Genomic DNA, 18,539 nt, shown 5'->3' with positions numbered 1-18,539 from the left:
TAAGTAATGCACACATATGGTTCAAATATTTACAAATCACGGGAGGTAGAGAGCAAAGTCTCCTTCCCAAGTCTTCTTCCTTCTCCCAGACCTTCCCCTAACCCCCAGGGGACCTCTGTTAGAAGTTTCTAGAGATGCTCCTTTCCAGGGAACTTTTAGACACAGGCATGCATAGAAATACATATCACACACATACATGTGCAGACAGTTGTGTTCCACTTCACCCTTCCCCGCAAATAGTTCTGTGCTACACACAGTTCAGCAACCTGTCTTGGATTTTTTCATATCAGCACATAAAATATGATATGAATTTTATTCATTTGACCTTTTTTTAAGCACTGCGAGTATTCTATATGGATGTATCACAACTTATTTCACTAATACCTTATTTCATAATTTCATGATCCCTTTTACCGACAGTTTAGGTCATGGTGGAAAGCACACGCGCACCTTTTCCCAGTTATCCCATCAAACGCTAAGCTGCGTGCTGCTGTGCAGAGATTTCGCAGATGCTCTTAAAGACCCTGGTCATCTGGCTTTAAGTTAATCAAAAGGGAGATTATCTTGTATGGGCCTGACTTATTCAGTTGGAAGGTCTTTAAAAAAAGGCTTACGGCTTCTCTGACCCTAAGAGGTTCCAAGTAGCATCTGTGTCTGCAACTGCTCCCTGTCTGCCTGGGGTGTCCGTCCTGATTGTCACACCGAGACAAGCACTTCGATCACCATGGTTTCCAGAGGTTATGTGGTTTCCATGGTTTCCTTCACTCCCTCCCTTCTTGCCTGCCTGCCCCTGTGGAGCTAACTCCAAGAGTCACACACGGCACTGCCTTGTAATAAATCCTTAAATGGATGAGTATATGTGCGGTGCGTAACATATACATGTATCATAACATAAATAATATGACATAAATAGAAACTATTATATTATCAATACATAATTTTCATGTATTAACTATAAAATATATATGTATAAATATATTTATATTACATATGTACAAAACATATACAATAATACATGTACATTTATACATATATAATATATATATAAATTACTATTCTGTTCTACTTCTCTGGCTAAACCTTAACTGAATTTGGGGGACCTTTAGCATGTAGTGGCGAAAAGCTGAGTGACATTGTTGGTGGAAAGCAGAAGCTAGAAGCAGTGCAGTTGGTCGTGTAGCACAGAATATCTCCAAGCACAGTGTTAAAAGCGTGGCCCGTTTTCTTCTTGTTGCTCATAGTGACGCATGTGAGGAGAGAGATTAATTGAGGGAAGAGAATTGGACAAAAGGAACCAATACCTGATAATTCCAATCAACCTCAGCCTCTCCAGATGATGCTAAAAATGCTCAAGTGAAGAGATTCTCCAGCTGAACGTGAAGAAGCAAGCCACCAGGAGGCCTATAGCTTCTAGGAAATGAGTTTTGCCAACACCATGTGAGCTCAGGAGAGGACCCCGAGCTTCAGATGAGACCCTAGCCCTGGCCCAAATCTGGGAGACCCCAAGCTGAGGCATGCTCAGACTCCCGATGCATGAAAACTAGGAGATATTGAATGTGCGTTGCTTTAGCTGATAAGTTCATGGTCGTCTGCGTAGAGCAATAGACTTCACAGTTGACACACTGAGCAGGAGGAAAATAAAGCCAAGTTTAGGATCTCTGAGTATGATCTCTTATGTCCATAATAAGGAAGTTGTTTTTGTAGTCATTTTGGGATTATGATGTCAAAAGACAAAGAGAGTAATTCATGTTTTCTGAACACCATCCTCAGAAAACCATGAATTGACCAAGATATGTACTGTATACCTGCAGGGATAATGTCGCCAGCATGGAGAAAGCAATTTTTTACCAACGATGGAATGATCTAGAAGCATACAAATAAGGCAACCACTGTTTTCAGAAGGACATTCTTGGGCATTAACTCAGGGAGAGATGTCTGGGGTGTCGCTGGAGGCAGCACTCACCTGTGCTTAACCCAGGTGTCAGACTCGCTGGCTTGCTCTGTGTAGTTCTCGGGTAGGAAGCCCCGGCAGCCCGTCCGCTGGGAGATCCCAATCACCCAGCCCTTGCTGGCTTCCTCCTGCTGAGTGGGGTCCACGAAGATGTAGTCGCCGGGACTTAGTGTCAGCTCGTCCACGTTCTGAGGTTTGTACTGGAAGAGGGCCCTGAGGGTCTGGAAAAGAGGCAAGTGTTTTCCTGTCTCAAGCAAGGACTTGTGCGGAGAAAGATGGTATCAGGAGAAGGATGACAGGGGCCTCTTGCCTCTAGGCTTCCGTGATGAGTTCTAAGACTCCAAGGCACTGTCCCGGCCTTTGGTGATAAATGGTGACAGAGGGTACCCGAACGTGGCACAGGATTCTTGGGATAGGTTTGGAAATGAATTCTGGTGTCTACCTATCTGTTATCTATCTATCTCTTATCACTATTTACTTATCTCTAATATGAAAAATCTTAGAGCATAATTAGACTTTCACATCCACCTTCCTTGGCATGAGTTTATTTATGATTTCTCATACAACATGGAACACGGTGGATTCATTCATACTAATTCCACGGGCCTGAAAGGAGCCCGGCACACTTTCTATTTAAGCCAATCAATGTAGGAAGTCCTGCAATAAGGCTTCATTGAAATCATCATTTAAACGAATTAATCAGCGATACGATACATTCGTAGATTTTTGCAGTAGTCCGTTTTTTATTGCCAGAATTGCTACCATTCTTTTTTCAATTTTTTTTGTGTGTGTGTCTGCACTCATATGTAAAAGAACGAGAGTTCCAAATTGCACAGATGAGAAAATGATTTAAAAAACCCAACCAAAAAAAAAAAAAAAAAGACCCCAACCATAAATGGTCTTCGTTTTCCTGAAATGCCTCCAGAGGAGGGCTCCTGGGGGTAAGCTCTCCGTCGGGTGGGCAACCATTGGTTCCCATGGGGAGGCGGCTCTGGCTGAGGCTCCCAGGCCCGGGTTTGCTCACCTGGTAGTGCACGAAGCGCATGTCTCGGGAGTAAAGTGCGGCAGTCCACTGGCAGCTGAGGCTTGGGTGGATGGCTCTGGCCAGCTGCTCCAGGGTCCTCTGGTGGTGGGGGTAGAACTTGTGGGCCAGGGTCAGGTGCAGCTGCTTGGTGCAAGGCTTCACGGTGCAGTCTGTGAAGTCCGGGGAACACAGGGTTGAAGGGCGCTCTTACCCACACCGCTAGCTCTGCTCCTAGGACAGCCCCACAGCCCGGGTGGAGGGGCAAGGCCTTTCTGCATGGTGCCTCCTGCCTCTGCCCTCTCCTTCCCCCTGGGCACCGGGGCTTTGTTGGTAAGGCCAGGACGCCCTCCAGACTGCACCATCTCCTGAGTTCAGCTTATAGGGGAAGTGGTGGGGTACTGCAGATTTTACAAGGAGTAGGGAAGAGGAGGGGTAGAGATATGGGTTGGGGTGTTTGGAGCCTATCGATTGGCAAGCTAGTTGCCCAAACAGTTGGTTAAAGTGGACGCAGTGGACAGTTTCTCCTTCAATCCCCGGGGTGTGCACATCTCTCAGCCCTCAGAGTCAGCCACGCAGAGTCAGGCCCTCTCCATCAGTGGGTTCGGGTTCAGCCACAGAGTCTCAGGAAGAAAGCACCACAGGCCGCTCAACTGTGTCAAACATGACAGGATCGCTAGTATTTTGCTCACTTTGGTGAAGCAGGAAGCCCTCGGAGTGGCCAACCCTGGTCTTTTTGGGTGGCCTCTGCCCTGGTGGCCCCGGCCCTCCCGGTCCTCATTCCAGGGCCCTGGCGTCAGCCAGGATCTGCTTTCAACTGGGCCACAAAGGAGTTTATGTTCTGGGGAGGCGGCGATGGACAGGAGCACCCAGACTGTGGTATCACATAGGCCTCCTCTGCTCCTTCTGGAACGGTGACCTTGGGAGCATCTCGATCTGACTCAGCTTTCGTTTTGACAGTAACAGCTTGGAGACAGTGACAGCCACCTGCTGGGGCTGCATCGAAACCATTCCCTTAATTCGCGTCCCCGGGGAGTCATTTAGTCAATACCAGCTACCTGCCACCTCTCCCGGGGGCAGCACACACAAGCAGGTAGGATGTGTTCTCCCCTGGAAAACATCACGATGTTGCCATTGCTTCCTGGACCCACCTGGTGTCTCCCCTACACGAGCCTTTTAGCAGCAACTAAGAAACTGTCGAGGGGAGAAGCCGAAGTTGCGATGGTGTGTGGGTGGTGCGGAAATTCCTTTCTTAGGTGTTTCAGCACCGCGGTGGGGAGGACGGCCTTGCCACGTGAGTCAGCGTGGCCTGGGAAAGACCCATGCTAATTGTCATCGGTGTGATCAGTGAACCACACACCGCTTCTGAATGGGCCCTCATCTGCTCTCCGCAGCCCCTGCCTACGGGGGCGTTCCACTGGGTGGGGACAGAGGGGGACACACTTTGCCCTGAGAGGGGCCCAGGATACGCTGAAGCCCATGGGCCCTTCCCCAACCCTCGGGGTCGGGCCCAGGGCAAGGCAAGGCACTCCACGTCACAGCCGCTCTGTTGGAGCGCAGGGCTGGTCGGTGAGGACCCCAGGGGGACCGGATGAGACAGGACTGGACCCCTGTTCCAGCTCCGACCACTGCTTAGAGGACACTGTCTCTTTTCTGGGTCTCTTTTCACAAATGGCCACGGACGAGGGGGACTTGAACCAGCAGAAATGCATTCTCTCACAGCCAGGAGGCCAGACCTCTGAAATCCAGGGGTGGCCTGGGCCGGCCTCCCTCTGAAGCCTCCGGGCAGGGTCCTTCCTGCCGTGTCGGGCTCCCAGGGCTCCTGGTGCTCCTTGCCTCGTGGCCACGTCCCCACATCTCTGCTGCCCTCCTCCCATGGCCTCCTCCCCGTGCCTCTGGGTGTCCTCTCCTCTCTCAGAGGGACCCCAGTCACTGAATGTAGCGCCCGCCCAACTCCCATCTGGCCACATTTTAACTAATCATGCCTGCAGAGACTTTTCCCAAATAAAGTCTTTTTCTAAGGTTCTGGGTGGACAGGAATTTTAGGGAACTCCTTTACCCCATGACAGTGACCTCTGGCCGACATGCTACTTACTCTTCACAGGCCTCAGTGTCTTCATTTTAAGAATAGGGCATGCGAGACCCATTTTTTTGGGGGGTTGCAAAGCATAAGAGAGGTGCCGTGCCTGTTCTGGGGCCACAGGGCAGGGCTGGATGAGACCGCGCTGTCCTCTGGAGGCAAGGAGGTCAAAGAGCCATCACTTGACTCTTGTTTCTATAAAAGACGCCAATCTGCAAAGGCTCAGGGTAAGCTGATAATCATGCAGCAAATAGGACCCCAGAGTCCAGAGGCCAGGCTCCAAGTGGAAATCCAGGATGCAGGGACCTCCTCACATGGCCAGATCTGCGTCCAGGCACATCTGAAACCAGGGGTCACGACACTGAGCACCTCCGTGTGCCAGGACCGACGGGGAGCTCCACAGAAACAGGCAGTGATGTTTGAAGGCCCAGAGGCCTCGCCACCGTGCAGAGAGACAGGAGCGACTCCAGGGGCTGATGCGGCCCGAGGAAGCCCTAGCGCTGACCAGAGACTCGGGAGGAGCTCTCGTCCTCTGAGGTCCCTCCTGCGGGTCCCGCCAGAGCCCGACTCCCCACCAGCGCAGGTCCAGGGGGGGATGGGAGGGATGCAGATGCTCCCAGTGAATCTAGACCGTCCTTCCCCAAGAGGTGAAGGAGAAAAGACTCGCTCCTCCCTAAACATTAGCAACAACCACCTAGGACTTGCGTTTTCCACACAGCACTGGCCCCAGGAGGGGATCTGCCCAAGGTGGGTGTGGGGCTGGGGGCGGCCCCGATCCCCCAACATGGGCACCCGCCTGCAATCCACTGTCTTCATGTGGCCACTCGAAGCCCCTGGAGGGACAGTTGCCCAGGCAGCTGGAACGTGCCAAATGTTTGCAAAAACCACACTGATGGAGACAAAGGTATTCCCACTTAGGGAAAAGGTGTCCACGGGGTCTCAGAGTCTGCGTTCCTTTTGAGGGCCGTCCCGGCTCATTAGGTTTAGCTCCGGCTGAACTGTTCAGCCTCAGACTAAGGCCCCGTCCGAGGAGCTGGCTGCAAAGGGAGCGGTGGGGGTGGAATCGCCCCCGACCGGGGCGCATGTGTGCAAGCGAGGAGCAGCTTGCACCCCTTCCCTGCAGCTGGGCTTCTGCCCCAGGAGCAAGCACGGCCCCGGACACAGAGTGATGGGTCCCTATTAACCGTGCTCCTCGTGTGCACCTGGCCAGGGTCGCCACCCACCTGCTAAGACAGATGCTTCCGTGGCGAACATCATGGCGAATTCCCGGATGACGTCCGCAGGGCTGTCGCTCACGAAGAAGCCTAGATAGCTGATGGAAGAGTAGAGGACCAGAGGGACCGTCGGGGGGAAGGAACCCAGGATCCTGTCCCCAGCTTTCTTTAGAGCCTCATACAGACATTCCACCTTGTGGTCTTCACACTGAGGGAGAAGAGAGACAGAGGACGTGCGACGGTTAGCGTAGTTGATAAGAAACCAGGCAGCCAACTGGGCCTGTTTTGGGTCACGATGCCGGAATATGACTTATCTCATCCAACTGTTTGGGGTCATGGAGATTTGTTCTACACCCGGTGCTCAGTTTCTTTCTTTCTTTTCCTTTCTTTTTTTTTTTTTTAAGATTTTATTTATTTATTCATGATAGACACAGAGAGAGAGAGAGAGGCAGAGACACAGGCAGAGGGAGAAGCAGGCTCCTTGCAGGGAGCCCGATGTGGGACTCGATCCCGGGTCTCCAGGATCACGCCCTGGGCTGAAGGCAGGTGCTAAACCACTGAGCCCCCCAGGGATCCTGCGGTGCTCAGTTTCTTAGACATTCACATCAAATTCCTTTTGGAATGGAATATCCTTTAAGTGTCTAGGCTGGAAGTCTCTTGTCACCCTCGCTAACTCCCTTCCCTCTGTGTCATGTCTAGTCGACCCACAGCTGTGGTCAACCCACATGTGGCATCATGTGGCCTCTGGAGGTTTCCCTGAACCACGGGCATGCAGTGCTCAGAGCTCATGGCAAGGACGGCAGTGGCCGAAGCCCCCGGCATCCGGCCACACTCCCGCAGTGGCCGAGCCCGTCACGGCCCCTGACGCTGGTTTCCATGGAGGTGACTCGGGGCCCCCAGGCTCCCTGTCAGCCCTCTGTCCTTCTCCTTCCTTCACAGGTGCTTCTCCCCAAATAAATCTCTTGCAATCGCACTTGGGGTCGCACGTCTAACTCCACCTCGGGGTCTGCTCCTTGGGAGAGCGTGAACCAATGCAGGCTCCCAACCGGTCTCCCCGCTGCCCCCCAATTCACTGCACACATTTTAGCCTGACCGCTCTACCTAATGCTGTGTCCCTGCCATGCCACCCCCCACCCCAAAGCGGCAGGTGCGCCCCCGGTCACCTGCAGAGTTCTGTCTACACCCGCTCAGCCTGAGTGCCAGCTCTGTCCAAGCCACTTCCTGGGCTTGGAGACCTTCCTCCATGTGGAAGACTCACGTGAAGCCACAGTGAACCCCAGACCCGTGCCCTCCCACTCCCCACCCCCACCCCGGCAGGAAATCAGCGCCAGCCCTGCTCTTCCCTCTGAATTTCCCACGGCTCCTTTCATCCTCTGAGGAGTCAACCACCTTCTAGTTTTCATATGCATTTTTACGTCCCTTCGTCTGCCTATTGCATCTCTGCGGCCCTCGCGGGGCCTGGGAAAGCGCGTGATGCGTGGAGGGTATAACCTTGAACCTGAGTGTGCACACTGTGATCACGCGGCCGCAGGTACATGGTCTGGAAGCGCCGAGTCGGACTGAAGCAGAGCTGCGGTGGGACCTCTGCCCGTGGAGGCTGAATGTTTTCCTTCTGCAGCATCAAGGGCAGAGACCCAGTCCCTCTGGCACCCATCTGCCAGGAAGGGCGCCCGGCCAGCCGAGGCGGCGTTGGACGTGGGCCGGGGGTTAGTGGGACGGCCGACGTGGGAAGGGGAGGGTGTGTGTGCGCATATCTAAGTCGTGTCTGTGTGGACGTGTGGGTGCCGGGTGCTGGGTGCAGCCCCGGGGGCTTGGGAAGAGGAGCTGGAGGCCCGGGTGCCCCCCCCCGCCCGGCTGCCGCGATGAAGCACGCCCGTTTCTGAGGCTGTTTTCATCGCTGCCTTTGGCTGCCTTCTTCCCCTGATGAGCTCCCAGGACAAGCCGGAAAGGAGTTTCTGACCGGCACAAGTGCTGTTGCTGGAGGGTGACCAGCTCACCCCAGTTTGCCCGGGATTTTCCTAGTTTTGGCACCGAAAAGCTCTGTGCCTTGGGACCGCGTCCCCCCAGCTCCCGGGGTGGGGGGAGGTGTGCTGGGAACAGCCCGTGCAGAGGCTTGCGGCCCCTTCCCATGCACGCTGTGGAGCCTGAGACGGACTCGTCCTTGGGCCCCGTGGGATTCCTGAATCGGGTGGAACCCTAAGAGCCTGGGGACAGCAGAGGGGGGCCGGCCGGGGTGTGTCCTCCCCTGGTTCCTCTGGTGGGGAGCCACAGAGGAAGTGGCAGCCTGTCCCTCCCCGCCTCCCTCCCTCTCGTGCCTGCGTCTTCTCCTCTGAGCCGGCCCAGGTCCCTCTTGCCCTCCCGGGACCCCCGTGAGGCTGCCTGTTGGACCGTTTTCTGAGTCAGGGCCGGTTCCTGAAGCAGGGAAAGTCCTGCATCCGTGACGGGCCAGCAGTGAAAGTTCTCCAGCTCATCCAGCCCACGGTTCTGAAACACCTGCTCCGAGGCCCTGTGCTAGTCTGAGGGCACGGAAGCAAGGGCAGCATCTACCTTCTCGGGAGGGATTCAGTCTCGTGAGGGGCGCAGGGCGGCACCAGACACATGGGCGGAGCCGTGGACAGTGCCACCAGAGATACTAGCAAACAGGTGGGTGGTGGGAGCGCAGAGGGCGGCGGGGGAGACAACCGGGGGGGGGGGATAAGTGAGCGGGGCTCTGAGGGATGCATAGGAGTCGCCCAGCTGAGGCCGAGGAGAAACGTGAAGGGTGTCCCACACCAGGAGGCCCGCTGGTGTGACAACTGCAGCCCCCACCTCCCACACCGGTGACAACTGATCACGTGGCTCCCCTGGGTCACATCCAGCGTCGCTGGACATCACGGGGAAGTGCCTCCGGCGGCGTGTCGGTGAGCACTAGGGGCTCGCGGGCCCGACTCACCGTGAAGAAGTCACAGAGCGTGATGTGCGGGAAGACCTCGTGAGCCCGGTTCTTGGCGCACTGGCGCTTGCTGTCTTTCCAGAACTCTTCGAGTTTCTCCAGCAGGGGCCCCGTGGGGCAGAGGAAAAGAGCGTACTCCTGGGGGATGGGATCGTCCAGAGAGGGGTCATTGCGATGACAGCGCAGCCTGCAAGAGAACAGGCCGCTTTCAGCCGGCGCCCCGACGGCAGGGCCGTCCCCGCGTGGAGAGGGCAGCGAGCAGAAGAGGCCGCGCTGTGCATGGGCGGTGTCCACGCTGCACAAAGTCACTGCCGGCCCCTCTCGGCAAGGCTCAGCGGGCCCGGGGCCGGTGTGGCCGCGGAGCAGCGCTGGGTCCCCCTCCACCCCGTCCCCCCGGGGCTCTGCCCCACGTTAGTGTGATTCCCGGGCCAAAGACAAAGACAGTGAGAGAAGGTGACCTGGTCTTCAGACCATCTCTGGGGAGCCAGCTATCTCGGTAGTGGTGGAAAAAATTTTTTTAAAAGATTTTATTTATTCGTTTGAAAGAGAGAGACAGAAAGAGCCCAAGCAGGGGGAGAAGCAGACAGAGAAGGAGCAGCAGACTCCCCGCCGAGCTGGGAGCCCAACGTGGGGCTCGAGCCCAGGACCCTGAGATCACGACCTGAACCGAAGGCAGACGCTTACCCATCTGGGCCACCCAGGCGCCCCAGAGTTGAAAAAAATCTGTAGAAAACACTCACACTTCATTTTATCTGACTTCAAACTGAGTGTAAAAGTCAAAACTCCAAAAAAAAAAAAAAAAAAAAAAACCCTAAAAACCCAAAACATAGACAAAACATAGGTAGTTATTATATATTTTCCTCTGTATTCAGAAGGTTATTTTAAGGACAAGGAGAAATGTTATACGACCTCAAATTCAAGCTCATTCTCACTGATGGAAGAAACAAGAATGAAGACAACCACAAGGCGTCATTTTCTCGCCCGTCAGATGAGAACGATGTGTTTGAAACGAAAAAAAAAAAAAAAAAAAGGTTATGCTCAACTGTGTCAAAGGTGCAGCGGGTTCGTGCAACGTCTGTATAAAAGCAAATTGCCAGGAGGCGCCAAGAGCTTTTGGATACCCTTCCCGTCCAAACCGACAATTCCGCTTCCAGAAATTTCTCCAAAGGCGAAAACAAGTAACACGGCACATCTGACGTGCTTTATGGCAGGGTTATTTGTAACAGGTGAAAGACGCAGAGACGAGATAAGTGACAGTAGGTTTATTTATCATCTGTTCACTGGGAGTCATGGGTTTTTTATTTTTTTATTTTTTAAATTTTTTTTTGGGGGGGGAGTCATGGTTTTGAAGAATTTCTGGGGATGCAGGGAAGTGTCCGAGTTATTTTTTGTTTGTTTTTTTTTTTTTTTTGTTTGGTTGGTTTTTAATGGATTTAATAGGTGCCAGTAAACCATAATGACCAGTGGCATTGTACACATTCTTTTTCTATGTATTTTTTTAAATTGGAGTTTGATTTGCCAGCGCGGATGGAACTGGAGGGTACCCACCCACCCGAGTTGTAATCCTGAGTTTAGCGGGCGGCCCGCAGCCCCTTGAGGCAGGAGCTGTGCTGGAGGGAGTCGCCCTAAGAGTGAAACACCATCAGAGGGCGCTCTGACCCTTCATCCTGAGCACTCCCTCCCATGTAGACGCATCCTTCCCCATCCTTCCCCATCCTTCCCCATCCTTCCCCATCCTTCCTTCCCCATCATTCCCCATCCTAGCCCCAACCTTCTCCACCCTAGCCCCAACCTTCCCCATCCTTCCCCGATGAGCCCGGATAAGCCAGAAAGGAATCTCTGACTGTCACAAATGCTGTTGCTGGGGGGTGACCGGTTTCTCCCAGAAACTTAAGCAACGAACCCATAGATGACACTTGGCGCGTGTTTTATATAAACCATTAGCCATTGCTTAACTCATGCTGCAGATTGCTGGGGCCACGCCAGGGTCCTGCAGATTTATCCATGCTGATGGGTGGGCACCCGGCTAAGGGAGTCCGAGCGACCCTTCCAAGGGCCCTGCGAGCTCCTCCCCCGTGTGCGAGGTATCTTACTCATCCATTCCACTGGTCAGATGCTTAAATTGGTTTCTTTTTGCCCAATTTCATAGCACGGGAATCGCGAGCTTTGTCTAGGTCCCTAAGGCACAGACCTGGCCGTGGAAGTGCCGGCTGGGCCGCCGCGTGGATCACACCGGGACTGCAGCCAGGGCAGGGAGAGACCGCCCCTTGTCTTCACCCACGTGGACGCTTGAAGTTGCCTTTGGGTTCTACTGGCATCTTACTTGGCACTTCCCCTGATTGGCTAGGGTTGGCCCACTCCAGGTGGAGCCTAGGGGACCCCACCGTCTCCCCGGTGCCTCGGTGGGACTTGTGGTCTGCGCAGCTGAGTTGGAACTAGAAGGAAGCCACCACGGCCCTCGAGGCTGTGGGTTTCATTTGAAATTCAAATTTGGCAACTGACTTTAGACTTAGCCCAGCCCGGAGGATTCTGGGCATTTCCCTTTGTCTGGTAGAGGGATTGCCTATCCTGCCACTGGCCTAGCGTTTTGGGGTGAAGAAGGGGATTTCCAGGGAGGACACGCTGGCCACTCAAAGCCCCACAATCAGTGGTTGCCATCCTGCTCCGGGAGGGTGCCCCAGTGGGTCAAGGCCTGGGTTTTATTGTTTGATTTTCACTGCGGTTTTCCAGAGCAGAGCGTGAGGGGACTTCCCACCTAGGGACAGAGTGACGGCAGCATGGCACTTTCAGGCGGGCCTGGGGGGTTCAGGAGTGGGGTGATCGCAGAGCACAAAGCCGAGGCCTGCAGGAGTGGGCGGCTTGCAGGCTGGCTGACGGATAGCAGAGCCCCCTGGAACCCCGAGTTCCACCCCCGGCCCCCCCCCCCACCTGGCACCTGAGGCCTCAGAGGGCATCCAGGACCAACCAGTAAACTCTCTCCCCATCATAGGTAGCCTGAGACAGTGGCAACCTCTATTTTCTATCTTTCCTATTTACTCAACAGATCGCGTGGATTTCTTTCTTCCTTGAGAGTCACGTTTGGATAAACTCAGATTTTTAAGTGCAGAAAGGCTTGTTCACAGTTCGATCTCTCTCCTCTGTCTCCCATTTTAAATGCGGGTTCTTTTTCTTCCTTCCCTTTGGTGCCTGGCCGCCCGGCGTGTGTGGGGTGCTGCCCGTGGCCACCCCGCCGAGCTCTCAGAGCCAAGTACTCAGCACCCCTGCGGAGACTGCCCTACTCACCAATCTGATGCCTCTTCCGCTGTCTTTCTTCCAGTGGCTGCCAACGCCTTCAGCCTGCAGGAGAGCAGAACGAGAGGAGCATTCAGGGGCGCCCGGGGGGCTCAGCGGTGGAGCGGCTGCCTTCGGCCCAGGGCGTGATCCCCGGGGTCGAGGATGGGGTCCCACATCGGGCTCCCTGTGTGGAGCCTGCTTCTCCCTCTGCCTGTGACTCTGCCTCTCTCTCTCTCTCTCTCATGAATAAATAAATAAAAAAATCTTAAAAAAAAAAAAGAAAGAGAGGAGCATTCAAGAGCCCTGGCTTCCATTCTCTGGGGAAGCAGAGGAGAGGCAGGGGCAGCCCTGCAGCACAGGACACCTGTGTGTGTGTGTGTGTGTGTGTGTGTGTGTGTGTGTGTGTGTAGGGGGTGCCTACGAGGGCCTGGACTGCTACACTTTGCAGCTGGGTGCACTGCCCAGGCCTCAGTCTCCATGTGGCATCACTGTGATTTCTGAAAACGCCAACCTGCTCACACCTCCTCTGCTCATTCTCCTTCAGGGGCTCCCACTCCCGTCCTGGGCACCGGCTCCCACCACACCTGCCATCTTGCCAGCCCCTCCACCCTGCGCTAAAGCCAGGGGACCCCACTCTTGCATCCTCAGGTTGGCTGTGAAGGGCCAAATCCCTGGCCTGCACACGCGCCCTCCTACCAAAATGCAGCCCCGTGCCAACATGCCCTCGGAGAAATGACCCCGATCCTTCCAAGCATGGCTCACATGCCCTTCCTCCAGGGAAACGTCCCCAACCACACGTTCAGTCACTGGGCTTCATCTCTATAAACCTGCGTCTGTTTGCCTCCTCCACCAGCCTGCAAGGTCCGTGAGGTCCAACGGTGTCGTACTCGCCATTATAACCCAGGATGTATAGACACTGAATTAAATTTAGCTGAATGGGACCAAATTGGATGGGATGGAATAGGGCTAAGGTAACTCGCTCAGGAGTTCAGCCTGGAAGTAGCTGGAGTTGAAGAGCAAACCGACAGGGTGCTGTCCTGTGCTGCTGTTGGCGAATGCCGACGGGGATGATACTAGACCACAAGGAATTCTGAGCCTGAGTCTCCATCCAACGTCAGTAGCGTAATAAGGGATGGGGTTTAGTGGGGCCAAGAGTGGGGTCCTGCCCTGCCACTGCCTGTGCTCTCTGGCTTCCGTGACCCTGGCTGGGGTCTGGCACATGGTTCCACTGCTGATTTCAACCAGTGTCTTATCAACATAAAGGTGACAACGTTCTGAGTTGGGTTAGAAAAGAAAAGAGTGCAGCTTCCAAGCGATTTCAGCCAATTTCAAGGGTTTTGTTATAATGTTTAGGGAAACTTTGGTCCCTTCTCCAATCCAAAGTCACTTAAAGGGACTTCTGATGCATTTTCCCACGTGAATCAGCCTGAGAAAAATTAGGACCGCATGTCCCTATCATAGCTTGTTTTTTTTTGGGGGGGGACTTCTCTCTCTGACACAGTGGCTCCTAAGGTTAACATTTTCTATATGGGAACCTTTGCCTTGGGTAAGCAGGACTGGGTCAACACAGTTCTGGCACCTTCTTAACCATCTCTTTCAATGATCAGACAATGAAGAGATTTCCCCTACAGATAAATGGTTTCTCGGCATCATTTAGAAATACATTCCTGTTGGTAGTTCTTTCAACAGCTCCCCTCCACTTAGAGTTTAAGGTACCCCGGGTGTCATCTCAGTCACTGAACTGCAGAGAGGATACACCCAGGCCCAAGCTCCTCCAAATCCTAAAGATGGGGGTGCCCCAGTAGCACACGGCTTCCCAAGTTTTACAAATTTCAGGATCCCTCTACCAACCAACCAGCCAGCCAGCCAGCCCAGTTTGTCTTTAAAGAGCAAAGAACATGTCATTTATAAAAAGTAGAAAAGGGCCTTATTTTGCGACAGTATCTAACACTGCGAGATGCCCCTCTCCGGCAGGAAGTAAGTGCTCTGAGCTGCCTGTAGTTCTGCAGCACAGGCCAGAAGGGTTGAGACACACACCCAGGGGCCAGCGGCGGGACAGTACTCACGCGGTGTGTGCCGGGAAGCCCATTCCCAGCAGGGTGTCCAGGAGTGAGGGGGTGCTGCGGCCCTTGTGCTTGTTGGAGACCTTTGCGTAGAGCTGAGTCTCCCCCGCTGCCATCTCTTCCTGCCTCTGTGGACAGAAATGAATAGATAAAACCAGAGAGAGAGAAAGAGACAGGCGAGGCTGTCTGAGGGTGTCAAGAAAAACCTCAAGCCCTTTTGATCTTTCTGACAAAAGCTAATATCCTGTTTGCATGAGATGTTGGTTTTCAGAATTCTTTTTTTTCGGGGTGCTGGGGGGTATAGCATCCACTAGCCCTGTTTCCACATGAGGTTTAAGGTCCAGAGGTCCAACACACTTACCAGAAGAGCAAAGATTGGAAAGACCGACAATACTAAATTTTGACAGGCTGTGGAATAATTGGAACTCTTATTCGTTGCTCAGCCATTTTGGATAACATTTGGACAGTTTCTTATATAGTTCAGCATAAATTTGCTATATGACTGATTTATTCTTAGCTGTCTCCCAAGGAGAAATGAAAATGTGTGACCATGATTTGTATATGAATGTTCGTAATAGCTTTATTCACAGGAGACCAAAACCAGAAAGAATCCAAATAAATATTCCAAATAAATCCAAATAAATTTATTTAAATAAATAAATCCAAATTTAAATAAATAAATAATCCAAATAAATCCACTGGTGAATGCATACATAAATTATGGTGTATTTGATCAATGATTTAGCCCTCATTGATGACAAATACACACTACTGTTTCATGAGACAGCATGGATGAATTCAAGCAGTATTATTTTGATTAAAAGAAGCCAGAATCAAGATAATACACACTGTATGATTCTATTTCAATGAAATTCTATTTTTAAAAAGATTTTATTTATTTACTCATGAGAGAGAAGGCAGAGGGAGAAGCAGGCTCCAGACAGGGATCCTAATGTGGGACTTGATCCCAGGACCCCAGGATCATGCCTTGAGCTGAAGGCAGATGCTCAACCTCTGAGCCATCCAGAGGTCCCTTACAAGAAATTCTAAAATGAGGTAAAACTAAACTATAGAGATAGAAAACAGATAAGTTGCTGCCTGAGGCCAAGTTCTGAGGGAGTTTTGGGGGTGGTGGAAATGTTCTATATCCTGATATGGGTGTACAGTTCTTCAAAATTGACTAAATCAAACACTCATATTGGGTGCATTTTAAAGTGTGTAAACTAAGCTTCAATAAAATTTATTTTTAGAAAGGAAAGGGAAGGAATACTTAGAACAATCATAACAGTGTGCTAATTTTCAACAAAAACAGGCCTGCTGGGATTTTGTTGGGGATTATATTGAATCTATAGGTCAGTTTTAATAATATCAAGTCTTCGGAGCACCTGGGTGGCTCAGTGGTTGAGCATCTGCCTTTGGATCAGGTCGTAATCCCAGGGTCCTGAGATCGAGTCCCGCATCAGGCTCCCTACGTGGAGCCTGCTTCTCCCTCTGCCTGTGTCTCTGCCTCTCTCTCTGTATCTCTTATGAATAAATAAATACAATCTAAAAACAAAACCAAAAAAACAATATCGAGTCTTCCATTCCATGAACATGGTATATCTCTCTATTTACTTTCTCTCAGTAGTGTTTTGTAGTTTCACAGTCTTGTATTTCTGTCATTAAGTTTATTTCTATGTGTTGCTATAGCTTAAAAATAATTTCTATTTCCATTTGTTGCTGATATATAGAAATGCAATTGATTCTTATATATTGACATCATAGCCCTCTTGGCACAGTGGGCAGTGCATCAGTCTCATATATATTGACATCACATCCAATAATCTGGCCGAGATCACTTATTAACTCTATTATTTTGTAGATTCTTTTTGATTTTCTTTTTTTTTTAAATATATTTTTTTAAATTTTTATTTATTTGTGATAGTCACAGAGAGAGAGAGAGAGAATGAGGCAGAGACACAGGCAGAGGGAGAAGCAGGCTCCATGCACCGGGACCCTGACGTGGGATTCGATCCCGGGTCTCCAGGATCGCGCCCTGGGCCAAAGGCAGGCGCCAAACCGCTGCGCCACCCAGGGATCCCCTCTTTTTGATTTTCTATGTACATCATCATGTGCTCTTCAAATAATGTCAGGTTCTCCTTTCCTTTCCAATAATTGTGAGCTTTATTTCCTCTCCTTGCCATATAGTGACAAAGGCCTCCAGTGCCATGTTGGATAAAAGTTTATGATAGGTACCCTTTATCAGATTGAATAATTTTTTTCACTACTAATTCACTGAAGTGTTTTAAAAAAATAATGGGTATTGAATTTTATCAAAAGCTTTTTCTGCATCTATTGAGATGATCATAGTGTTTTCCTTCTTATTCAGTGAATGAGGTAGCTTATGCCAGTGGGCTTTTGAATGTTAAATCAATCTTGTGTTTCTAAGATAAAACCTTGGTAATTATATGTTATGTTTTATATATATTAATGTGTTAATACTTTGTTTAGAATTTTTTGCTCTGTGTTTGTGAATTAGCTTGGCCTGTTTTTCCTTTCTTATAATTTCCTTCTCAGGTTTTGGTGTCAGTAGAGTGATCAGCTCATTTTGGTATTCTTGAGACTTCCTGGTTACAGCACGGTAAGATCTCCTTCCAGGACACCCCTCAGCCTTTGGCAAATGAGGATAGTTGGTCTCCCTAAGAGTCAAGTGTTATTCTGATCTCAGATATGAATTGGGAAATATTTCCTCTTCCCTGATTCTCTGAGTTTTTGTAAGATTGGTATAACTTTTTGCTTTAATGTTCAAAAAAGATTTGTCAGTAAAGTCTCCTGGGCCTAGAATTTTCTTGGAAAGTTTTAAACTATAGATTTAATTAATTTAACAGCTACAGGAGTATTCTTCTTGTGTCGGTTTCATTAAGTTGTTTTTCAAGGAACTTGATCATTTTTTCTAAGTTGTTAAATTTCCTGGCATAGAGTTGCCAGATTTTCTTTCAATTCTGTTGCATAATTTTCTGTGTAGAAGTCTTGCATATTAGTTGTTGTTAGGTATTTGATAATTTTTGATGCCACTGTAAGTTATCTTTTTAAAATGTCATATTCATACTCTTTGTTGCTGGTAATTCAAATGCTATTGATTCACATTATTTTACATTTGAACTTATATCTAAATGTCTTGTTTGACTTGCTTATTAATTCTAATAATTAATCTCTAGAATTTAAAAAATAATTCTAGATACAAAAAGAATTGTGTCTATAAATAATATTTTTATTTATTTTTTACCAGTACATATTCTTTACTTTAAAATTTTTTCTTTCTCTTTTTTCTTTCTTTCTTTTTTCTTTCTCTTCTTTTTTCTCCTCCTCTTCTTTCTTCTTCCCTTTTTCTCCTTCTTCTTCCTCTTCCTTTTCCTCTTCTTCTTTTATTGCACTGGCTTGACTCCAAATGTTGAACAGAAATGGTATATATCTATATAGTGCATGTCCTTGTGGTGTTCTCCATTTCAGAGTAAAATGCTTCCATATTTCATCTTTAAATGTAAGTTTATTGTGTTTTTAAATATCTTTTTCTTTGAGGAATTAAAAAAATGAAATAATTTCATAACCAAATGAATTAAATATCTTAAAATTGAAAGCCTCAAAATATAAAACGCATTGTTACCTAGAAGAAAAAAAAAGTAGATTTTGGGTCTGAGATACAGCCTCTACTCAAATACATCTTTCTTTTCTCAATAGTAAACCACTTTTGGAGCAATTGTGCTTATAAGATATTAAAATATGAATTTTTAAAAAAAATCTTATTTAGCAAACCAGAAAATGTCAAATCATCTCTTTTCCTTATTTTTAAAAGTTATCTCCCAAGACCATCAGTGACAGATGAAAGTTTCTTAAGTTGCACGTTTTCCTGTGGGTGATGCCCAAAGCTTTCCTGCTCTCACTAATGGGATCAAGGTGGAGACTGAGACCATGCTTGGAACTCAATCTGTGTGCAAATAGTTATGAAAACTTCACAGCTCCTAGAGG

General features: G+C 50.0%; 1 protein-coding gene across 1 annotated transcript in view; it reads right to left on the bottom strand.

Moving 5' to 3' along the window:
- The window catches only part of UBASH3A (ubiquitin associated and SH3 domain containing A), a 42,470-nt gene extending 27,817 nt beyond the window's left edge, over window positions 1–14,653 (bottom strand). The window contains 6 exon segments of the mRNA NM_001290121.1: window positions 1,964–2,172; window positions 2,976–3,145; window positions 6,276–6,474; window positions 9,199–9,385; window positions 12,481–12,534; window positions 14,538–14,653. Coding sequence (NP_001277050.1) covers window positions 1,964–2,172; window positions 2,976–3,145; window positions 6,276–6,474; window positions 9,199–9,385; window positions 12,481–12,534; window positions 14,538–14,650 — 932 coding nt within the window. The 5' untranslated portion in view covers window positions 14,651–14,653.
- Window positions 14,654–18,539: the final 3,886 nt, after the last annotated feature.

This window comes from Canis lupus, chromosome 31 (genome assembly GCF_011100685.1).
Source record: "Canis lupus familiaris isolate Mischka breed German Shepherd chromosome 31, alternate assembly UU_Cfam_GSD_1.0, whole genome shotgun sequence".
NCBI classification, from domain to species: Eukaryota; Metazoa; Chordata; class Mammalia; order Carnivora; family Canidae; genus Canis; species Canis lupus.
Note: the sequence above shows the minus strand (reverse complement) of the source record. Positions and strands in the feature narration are given on the sequence as shown.